The 11,458-nt window shown below is 40.8% G+C and overlaps 1 protein-coding gene across 1 annotated transcript in view; it reads right to left on the reverse strand.

The window, feature by feature from the left end:
- Positions 1 to 11,458, reverse strand: part of DYRK4 (dual specificity tyrosine phosphorylation regulated kinase 4) — a 52,678-nt gene that overhangs the window by 37,109 nt on the left and 4,111 nt on the right. Inside the window, exon 2 of the mRNA XM_012556936.2 lies at positions 8,408 to 8,437. Coding sequence (XP_012412390.2) covers positions 8,408 to 8,437 — 30 coding nt within the window. The remainder of the gene's footprint in view (positions 1 to 8,407; positions 8,438 to 11,458) is intronic.

Raw genomic sequence — 11,458 nt, forward strand, 5'->3', positions numbered from 1 at the left:
AAAAAAAATTTTTTTTTAAATAAGTAAAAAAGAAAAAAAAAAAAACCCACTAAAATTAGAACAAACATATGACCCAGCAATTCCACTCCTAGGTATACACCCAAAAGACTGGAAAGCAGAGACTCAAACAGATTTGTATACCAGTGTTCACTGCAGCACTATTCCCAATTGTCAAAAGGTGGAAACAACCTAAATGTCCATCAACAGACGAATGAATAAACAAAATGTAGTACATATATACAATAGAATTCCACTCAGCCAGTAGAAGAAACAAAGTCTTGATACATGCTACAATATGGATGGAGCTTAAAGACATTATGCTGAGTGAAATAAGTCAGTCACAGAAGGACAAATGTTGTTGTTATGACCTCACTTATATAAAAAGACAAATGTATAGAGTTTATTAGTGCTTACCGGGACAGGAGGGATGAGGAAAGGGGGGGTTAATGATGATGGAAAAATTACATTGATTAAGGGTAGGGTTGCACGCTGATTATTGTAATTACTGTCAAGAAGTTGTATACCTGTAAAAAGTTGAATTGGCAAAAGTTGTATGATAGATATCTTTACAACAACAACAAAAATGAACCCCCTTCCCCCCGCCCCCAAAAAAAGAGTAGTTGCTGAGGCTGCTTGTGTACAACCAAAAACCTCATGCGATTTGGTTTCTTCGTTTGGAGGTTTAGGGTCATTTTTTCATGGGACATTTCAGTTAATTGGCCTAGAAACTAGTTTAGTAATTCTGTTCTACCTCCTCATTCACTGCATAGTGCCTTGGGTCTTAAAAGCTTGCAAGCAGCCATCCAAGGCATAACAATTGGTCTCTATTTGCTTGGAGCAACAAAAGAATAAGGAGAGCCAGGAATAAGAGGAGAATATGGAATGTGTGGCTAATTGCCTCCATGAACAACTGCCTCCTTTGCCATGAGACCAGCTGGATGATACCCAGCTACCGTTAGTGGAATATTCTGATCAAAGATTTTATAGAAGAATCCTGATTAAAAGGAGGAAAATGGAGAGCAGACTTTCAAATTCTCATGGACTCCAGACTTTCTGGAGCCAAGGGGGCTGGATGAAACCCTGATACTATTGTCCAAGATAATCTTTAAAACTAAACCAAAAATATCCCCTGAAGTCTTCTTAAAACCAAACAGTAGTTTAGCTTAACTAGTAAAAAATGTCTGCCTTGAGGATTATGCTCTTTGAAGAACTAGCTATACGGGATCAAAGTGACAGCAGCAACTCAAAAGATAAGATAGGAACCTTAGGGGGCTGAGAGTTTATGTTAATGGAGGAAGAACAACTCGTAAAAGGAGAGTGAGAATGGTTGCACAACTTGAAGAATGTAATCAGTGTCGCTGAATTGTATATGCAGAAATTGTTGAATTGGTATATGTTTTGCTGTGTATACTTTCAACAACAAAAATAAAATTATTAAAAAATGAAGATTCTCCTACACTTAGGCCCACATTTGAATCTAGGGGTTTCCCTGGGGGGTTCTGGCTGTGTTTGCCATCGCTAGGTGACACTGCTTCAGCAGGCACTGGGACAAAGCCAGGTGATCAGAGCCTTGAGTCTTAAGTCCTGAGCCTGGCCCTCGGTCTTCTGAGCTGGCTGGTTAGTGTTCACTGGGCGTGGCTCTTGGGTTCTCACACCTCTTTTGTTTCCTCAGCCAAAAATGGCAAATTCCATCTCACTGCTCTGCAAAAGCCAGCTCACCTTTCTCAAATAGAAGCAGAGTTTAGTTTAAAAGCTGATTAGGAGAAAGGTGAGAAAGCTGAAATCAGCTCCCCGTTGTTTCCCAGACACACACTTGGCATTTATGCAAAATAGTTGCCAAGGTGCCAAACTGCTTCAGTTACTGGTTCCTGGGATCTGGCTCTTATTCCTGCCTCTAGGATTCTTCCAGAAATATATCCCTCCAGCCTCCCCAAGCCAGGAGGACATATGGAATCACAGAGGAGGGATGGACCTTGGAGAGCCACTCATAACATAATTAAGCACATCTATGTGGCAGGCAGTGTGCTAAGCACAGACAGGCACATGTCTAGGAGTTTCCAAACTTGCCTGAAGCTTTGAAAATGCAAGATCTCAGATCCGATCCCAGACCCCTAGTGATGGAGTCCAGAAATCTGTATTTTTTAAAGTTCCAAGTAACTTCTGTGTAACCAGATTTAGCAGGCACAGTCTAATGCACTCTTCTCCTTTAGAATGAATCTCACCAACCTCTGAATTTTTATTTCCTTTATACCATTGATGTTTATATATCCACCCTAATAATTTATGAATTCCTTTTATCTGCCCCCACAAAATTCTATGGCAACAAACACTAGGTGTCCATGATGCGCTAGCACTGGGTCCTCAAGAGCAGGCCCTCTGGCTGGTTCATCTGGGGGTCCCCACAAGGCCTACCACAAGAGCCTGGACTGGACTGGGACCACATCCAGAGCCAACCTTGGATTTGCACAGTGTCTGGAGATGGGGTTGGGGTCTTCATTAAGTGCCATCTTCCTTGCTGGGGGAGCTATACCAGGGAAGTGCCTCAACTGCAAATCCTAATTAGCCAACACAAGCTGACTGTGCTAAGCACAACCCTGTCAGTAGTGAGAGTGAGAATGTTTTTCCAAACTCGAAAATTGTCACTTATGATTTCTCACCCTGAGTAACACCATTTTGTGAAAATGAAGATAGCCCTGCAGGACTCCTTGCCTACCATACACCTAGTTCAGACACCTGTTGCAATGGTCTCCTAAGAGTTATCTCACCCCTCCCCCAATCCATTCTCTACTCTGCTAAGTGGACTTACAACTTAAATATGCACATCTCATCATGTTACTACATTTGCTTAAAACTCCTCAGTGTCTTCCTAGGGTGTAGAAGTCCTGGCACACAAACACTCCCTTCCCCAGCCTCATCCCTTGTCATGGTTCTGCCCCAGAGATTGTAAACACCTTGCAGTTTTCAAATATCACGCTGCTTCACATGTCCGCACTTTTGCCCCTGCTCTGTTTCTTGGAATGTTCTATTCTCCACCCCACTACTACTTCCTCCACCCTAAACCTCTGCCATTCACATCGTGAATTTATCCACATTCGATTCATGGACAAGGTGCCACTTTCTCCATTAGCCTCTGTGGCCACTACCTCTTGCACTTGTAACCCTCCCACTACCCCATACTTTGTACCTGCTCCTATCATAGCACTTGCAAAGGATTGTTGCATAAAGCTGTTTTACACCTGTCTTCTGCTGCTGGACTACAAGACTCTTTAAAAAAGACTTGGTTCTTATCTTAGAATCCCAAGGCCTAAATGATATCTCACATATAGCAGACACTTAAGAAATCGTTGCTAATGGAAGAGAGGAAAGAACAAAGACATAGGGAGGGGAAGAAGGAGGGGGAGAGAGAGGGAACAGGAAACCACAGTACTTATTCTGAAAGGTTTGCACAATTCTAGGTCACACAGTTGAGCTTTGACTTAAGCATTCCCCTCCAGTTGCTAGTCTACCCTTTCCCCAATATAGCATCATTCCCATTCCTAGTGGCTTCCACTCCCACCGGGGACCAGTGCTCTCCTGTTCCCCAGCACTTCCCTTTGGAAGGCAAGCCTCCTAATCAGTTAATTCACACAAGAGAATCCCCTCTGCCCCTACCTCCCTCTCAAAGGTATTGCATTTGTGAGCAAAATGCCTGGAATAGGAAACACTTTGTCCCAAACAGATTAATCTCTAATCATGGAAGACTTTCAGGTGCTGGGGAACTAGACAAAAAAATAAGGTCCTCAATCAAGCAGGAGCCCATTCCAATTATGAATCATGCCAACCCAACCATGTCACCTCCATGTCAGGGTGGAAGAACGAGGTATATAGAAGGGTGAAATCTCCAAATTTGTATCCTAGATCAGTGTCCTTCCCCTTCCCTCTTATGCCTTCTCGCCATGCCAGGCCCCCACCCCCAACAGGCACCTGCTCCTTCACCTTGGGTAAAAAGTTCAGTACCATTTGCCCATAGGTCACAGGAGAGTCTATTTCCTGCCGCCTCACTCTGATAACTAAAGGATAATAGTCCTGGTGCTTATTTAGGGCTAGTTAGAGGAGAACCCAGAGAGGCACTACTTCATCTTATTACCTTGGACAGAGCCCTTGATGTTCTTCTCATCTGTAAAGTGCTGAGGAAAAAGCAACTGGGCTACCAGCAGTCATCAGAGCCACCCTAGTCCTCTGCCTCCCAGCACCCCAGCCTCCTCAAAAAGGCACACCTCCACCAAACGGCCCCACCTCAATCATACTTCACAGGCTACCTTTCTATTTTCTCAGCTGGCCGCTCCTTGTCTCTTCCTCCTCCCTGTTTGAAACAAAAAAAATCCCCGAGTGCCTGGCTGGAGTTGGGTGAGCATATGAATCTCAAGTTCTGTGATATCAAATCACAGCTTCCTTCTTGCAGGCTCCATAATTCCCTCCCAGAGATCAGAGAGACCAAGAGTTCAAAACAAATGCATTAATGCAGGGAGGGGGTGCAGCAAAGAGAAAGAGGAGAAATATTTGGGGAGACTCTATAGGCCCAGCAGAGAGCAGGGAGATAGAGGGAGGTAGCTGGGCTCCTCACATCCCCAGCTAAGGTATTAAGCTACTATTGCTGCCACAGACCTTAGTGAAACAACGGCATCTCCTCCTGCCACTTCTAGCAGACAGTCTGCATACAAATCCTCTCTGCTGTGCATAAGGAAGCCCAGGCTTCCTAGACAGGGAGGGGCTGCCTCCTGATTTCACTCACAGCCAAGACTGGACCCTGGAGACCCATTAGCAGAGTGAAAGTTGGCCAGCCACTTGGGAGGACCAGGTTTTCATCTCACTGTTGTAGTGTCCTCCCCCTCAGTCCTGCCGACCAGGCTCTGCTGCCCTGAGAGGTGGAGGAAGGAGACCCTGGCCAACCTAGGGCCTGAGGGAAAGGCAAGAGCACAAGCCTGAAAGCCCAGACACTTTGAGTCATTTTCTAAAGCACTTAGTGCATGGCCTTGACAGAGACACTTTCCTTCTGCACCTCTGTCAAATGAATCTTGGAAAATAATGATGCTGGAAGTGACCTTAGGGAATCTGTAGTATCGTGCCCTCATTTTACAGATGGAGAAAGGGAAGCTAATAAGGTTGCCCAAGTGACTTGTCCAAGATAACACAGCTAATAGTAGCAAACCTGAGTCTGGAATCTAAGCCTTTTTACTAAATCTAATTACCTTTTTACTAAATCGTGATGCCACCTGATGATCTCTGACCTCTGTGTTCTGCCACGAAACTGAACGGGAAGGGATTATGAAGCACTCTCCCTCCAGAGAGGATCATGCTTTTATTCTGATGGTGCCTGAATACAGCTGACAATAATTAGAAACATGTAGAAAGCAAGTATTTATTCTATAAATTAGACACCAAATTCCCTATAATAAAAAGTAAATTTATGCATCAAGTAGGAGGGCTCTATTATTTATAAATCTCTATTCTCATTGATTAATTTTATGTGTCAACTTAGCTAGGCTAGGGTTTCCAGTGGTTTGGCCAAACACTAGTCTAGTTGCTCTTCCATAATGTAATCTAATGCCTTGGCATATGTTATTCTTTATGCTTGAAACGCCCTCCCTCCAGCCCACCAGGCAGTCTCCTTGCACACCTCCAGGAGGCACCATTTACTGAGAAGAGAATGGGAATAGCAGGCCCTGTAACTATGCCGTGCAATGGTACTTGAGCTGACTGGTACTTCAGTGAAGCATGAAGTAGCCCCCTGTGCATTAGTCAGTGGAGGAAGAAAATTTTCTCTAGGCTCCCAGAGAGTTTTGTTTCTATCTCAGTGAGTGCATTTACCATGCTTTATTGTCACTTGTCTAATTACATGTTTATGACCCCTATGAGACTGCATTTTTCATAAAAAGGAGATATATATTGTTTATTATTGTATCCCCAGCACCAAGGACAACGCTTGGCCCAAAGTTAGCTCTCAGTAATCACTTGTGGAATGATTTATGAAAGAATTCATCACTCAAAAGTCTTTAAGGCATCACAGAATAGAAAAAAGTACATGGACTTTGTAGTCAGACAGACTTTGGTTGGAACTCCTGCTCTGTTACTTGCTAGCTGTGGGAACTTGGCAAGTCATTTACCCTTTCTCAGGCTGTTTCCTCTTCTACAAAACAAATCTAGTAACCTCACAGTAAACAAGCAAAATAATTACAAAATACACGAGGAAACAAGGCACTCTGAGCGAGAACTAGCAGAAAGTATACACAACAGAATCAGATCCAAAAATATTCCACATATTAGATTAACAGGTACAAATTATAAAATAACTATGCCTAATATGCTTAAATAAACAAACAAGACTAAAAATATGAGTAAAATGTAAGCTACCACACAAATGACCAGCTTTGAAAATAAGAAAATTAGAACATTTGAAAATAAAAAAATTAATAACTGGAATTTAAAACTCAATTAATTGGCTTAATAATGTTTTAAACATAGCCAGTGGGAGAATCCATGAATTAGAAAATATAAGTTTGAAGAAATTATCCATCAAGAAGCACAGAGAGAGACGAAGAGATGGGCAATATGGTCAGAGATTAGAGACATGGAAGATACAATGAGAAGGTCCAACATACATCCAATTAGAGTTTCAGAAGGAAAGAAAGAATATGGCAGACATAAAGACAAACAGCTGGGAGAATTTTTCAGAAGTGATGAAAGGCAAAATTATGAAACTTTTAGAAGACAAAAACTGTATCTTTATGATTTCAGAGTAGGGAATTATTTCTTTAACAAGATAAAAAGTGCATACCATAAACATATCTACTTTCAGTAAGAACTTACATTCATCTAAAGACACCATAAAGAGTAACCAACACCTAGGAGAAGGTATTTGCTACACACACCACTGACAAGGGATTAGGAGACAGATTATGTGAAATATTCTACATCAATAAGAAAAAAAAATAGAAAAATATTGAAAATAAAAGCAAAAAATCAGGACCAGGCATTTCAAAGAGGAAACATAAATGGCCAATAAACACATAAAAAGAGGCTCAATTTCATTAGTGATCATCCAAATGCAAATTAAAATACAATAAAATATTGTTACCGCACCTACCAAATTGGCAAAATAAGAAGTCACACAATATCAAATGATGAAAGGATATGGAACAACTGGAACTTGTACATACAGCTGGTGGAAAAGTACATTGATACAAACTTTTTGGAAAACAATTTGTCATTATCTAGTAAAATTAAACATTCACATATGCTGTGATCCAGCATTTCCCCTTGCAGATGCACAGCCTACAAACTCCTGCATATATGCATTAGGAGACATGCATAAAGTTGTTTATAGCAACACCGTTTTTATTTTATTTTTAGCAGCACCATTTTTAAAAGCAAAAACACAGGAGAAAACTAAATGTCCATCCACTTTAAAATGTATCAACAGTGTAGGACACACCTATACAGTGGGATATGGTAGTAAAGGGGATTGGTGGGCAGAGGTGATATTCACAATATTAAAGACTAATGACACTGGCACTGATCAATCAGAATGTAGGCCTGATCCATCCAACTGGAAGTCAGCTGAATGCTGAACCAGTGCATGCTAGTTTAGGAATACTGTTACTGAATAAAAAAAGCAAGTTACAGAAGAACACTTAATAATGATTTCATATATGTTTAATTTTGCATATAACAAAACATACAAAATTAAACAATACATAGTTCAGAAACATATAGCAAAAAGCAAGGAAATAATAGATGTGAAACTCAGGAGATTGGTTACCTCAGAGGGGACGATGAACAAGATGAGACACAATGAGAAGGGAGGACACAGAGGGGATTTATTTCTTAAACTGTATGTTGCGTACACACGAGGGTATTCATTGTATTATATTCTTAATATCTTACACATATTCCTTAAATATTATTTTTGTAGACTCAGCATTTAATAATAAAAATTTTTTAAAGGATTAATGAATCACAGAATGAAATCTGAATCTTGATTTCAGCATTTATTAGCAGAATGACTTTGGGTAACTTGTTTAATCTGTTTGAATCTTAGTTTCCACCTCTGCAAAATGGGGATGATAACTATCTCAACACTGTTGAAAGGAGCAAATGTAAAAAGCTGAATACATTATCATATGGGTTTGCATTACTAACATCTCCTCATTCCCACTTCCAATGCCAAACAGATAGATTCTATTTTTCATGCCCTTAGGAAGCTTTTATCGAAAGTATCTAGCCACTCTGCCATTAATTCTAGTCCTCAGAGACACTCCCCCTAGCCTGCTTGCTTCTAATGATTGAAGACACATGTCAAGTCTTTGTTCTTCCCTCTCTCCAAATTGAGAGCACCAGTGGGAATGCAGACAAAGAAACCTGTACTTACCATGTAGATCTCAGGAGGAAGAGTGGGGCCCTAGGAGAGAATGGAAAAACATATCTAAGTGTTCTCCTTCAGGACCCAAACAAAGCCTATCTACTGTGAAGGGAAAGGTGTGCTACTTGATTTCATAATAAAATTGCATACCCTCAGTTTAAAAAGACCTCCTGACACTGCACCAAATCCATCTTTTTATATGGTATTCTGTGCCTATCTTTCATTGAACCACCAATTCTAGCTTGGCTGTTAGTGGTTACATTTTAAACGGTTTAGTGTTTTAATTCTGTGATCCTTGCAAGTTCTTTCCAGTCTGAGACTCCATTTGCATTTAAAAGGTTAAATCATTACCATAAAAGAGTACCACACTAAAAGCCTAGACAAAATTGGCCACTGGAATCTCTGCCTTTGGGTTCTCTCCTCAGTTATAATTGGCTGTGAATTCGATTCCTTTGTAATACCAAATGGTCAGATTATTCTGTGTGTGGGCGGAGGGGGAGAGGGGGATAGGTTATTGATGAGATACAGAAACAAGACAGAATAAATGATCTCCAGAGACCATCCTCTGTGTGAGATTCACTTAAAAGCTTGTCTCCTACAGGAAACCCCTTTCTGTTAAATGGAGAGAAGAAGGAAAGGCAAAAACAACCAATATTTATTGAATTTCCAGCATCTGCCAGCCAGAGAGCTCATGTTCTCTTACCTCGTTTAACCCCACCACAGTCAAGGAATGTAGGTACCATTATTCCAGTTTCACAGCATGCAAGCAGAGAGACTGAATAACCCAACCAAGGTCTCACAGCTAATACCTAAATGGGTGTCTTTTTTTTTTTTTAAAAAAGAACTTTTTTAAAAAATGCCCATGACCCTCAGAACCATCAATTCTGATTTTAGTGGTCTGCAATGCAGCCTGGGCATCAAGAGTTTTAACATCTCTTGAGTGATTCTAATGTCCAAACACGGGTGAGAACCACTGGTATAGTTTAATATCAACTCTTTACAGATAAGGAAATTGAGGTCTGGCCATTATTATTCTCAGTATTTAACTGCAACATCTGGTCTTCCCACAAAGAACCCCAATGATAAGGTGCATGAGAATGTTTTGTCTGTTATGTTTTCCATTGTATCCTGAGCACCTAGAACAAGGTCTGAGAAGAGGAGGCACTCAGTAAGTACTTACAGAGGGAATAAATGAATAAGCACTTTCCTGGTTTTTATTTCACAAGCACATAAACCAGAACCAAACCCGTTGCCCTCAACTCGATTCCGACTCATAGTGACCATACAGGACAGAGTAGAACTGCCCCGTAGGGTTTCCAAAGAGCGCCTGGTGGATTCAAACTGCTGACTTTTTGGTTAGCAGCCACAGCTCTTAACCACTATTCCACCAGGGTTTCCCACAAGCACATAGCAAGGGCTTATCTGTGCCAGGCACTGTCCTAGGTGCTGGGGATCCAACACTGAGTCAGACCAAGAATATCTCTGTTGTTCTGGAGCTTCCATTTCAGAGCAGCGCTGTCCAATAGAAATATATTGTAAATCCTGTGTGTCACTTTAAATTTTCTAGTAGCCACACTAAAAAAGTAAAAACCGAACAGATAAAATTAATTTTTATAATATATTTTATTTAGCACAATATATTCAGGATCCTATTTTAACATGCAATCAATATAAAAAATATTTTTACAACTTTGTTGTTGGCTGCTGTTTAGTCGGCCCCTGACTCATGGTGACCCCATGCATAAAGGATCAAAATGCTGCCTAGTCCTGCACCACTCCCATGATTCGTTGTGGATCAGACCATTAAGATACATAGGGTTTTCACTGGCTGATTTTCAGAAGTAGATTGCCAATCCTTTCTTCCTAGTCCATCTTAGTCTGGACGCTCCACTGAAACCTATTCAGCATCATAGCAACATGCAAGCCTCCACGGACATATGGGTGGTGGCTGTGCATGAGGTGCGTTGGCTAGGAAGAGAAACCGGGTATCCTGCATGGAAGGTGAAAAGTCTACCACTGTTACCGAAGTATTAATTGACATACTATAAAATACCCAATTATAAAAAATTCTGAGTGGGATTTTTACATTCACTTTTAACACTGAGTCTTTGCAATCTGGTGTGTAATGTACACTTACAACACATCTCAGTTTGGACTAGCCAGCATGTCAAGTGCTCCATAGCCTCATATAGCCAGTGGTTACTGTATTGGGCAGTGCAGTTCTAGAGGGTGAGACAGACAATAAAAAGGTAAACAAACATGCAAATGATAGAATTTGAAGTCAGTTATTTTAGAAAGGGTGAAGAAAGGCCTGTTTAAGGAGATGAAATTCAGCAATTTAGGAATGACTTTGTTATGTTAATGAGGCAGTAGAGTGTGTTTTAAATCAATTTCTTTTGAGATGTAAAAGAGCAGATTAAGCAAGAAAGCAAGCACAGACACAGGGGAAGATACACATGATTGCCAAGGAACCTACGAACAGAACGTGAAGAGACAAGGACCTTCCCCCAGAGCAGCCAGAGAGAGAAAGTGAGCCTTCTGCTAGAGCCAGCACCCAATATTCGGACTTTAAGCCTCCTAAACTGTGAGAAAATAAATTTCTGTTCGTTCAAGCTACCCACTTGTTGTATTTCTGTTATAGCAGGACTAGACAACCAAGACAGAAAGTAGAATCAATTTTTTTAAATCAAATTTTAAAAACTCCCTTATAGCTGAAATTTTACCAAAATTCAATGATACTTAAAATATTTTTTCAACACCTACTTGGGACTGTTGATATGTTGAGATACATAGCTCTCTGGTCTTCGGTAGTTTTTTAGGTGAAGGGGTAATAATTCATTCTTTTCATCCTCTAATTAATATCATAACTGTCCACTGAGGGACTTCTGGCAAAATGGCGCTCTAGGCAGAAGCACCATGCCGTCCCTCCACAGCAAAGATCCGAAAAACTAAGCTGAACAGAGAAAACAACAATCCTGAAACCCTAAAACATCAAATGAAGAGATAAAGAACTCAGCCAAGCACCAAATGCAGTGAGAAAACTGACAGAGAATGGAGAGC

Source organism: Trichechus manatus, unplaced genomic scaffold (genome assembly GCF_000243295.1).
Source record: "Trichechus manatus latirostris isolate Lorelei unplaced genomic scaffold, TriManLat1.0 scaffold00081, whole genome shotgun sequence".
Taxonomy (NCBI): domain Eukaryota; kingdom Metazoa; phylum Chordata; class Mammalia; order Sirenia; family Trichechidae; genus Trichechus; species Trichechus manatus.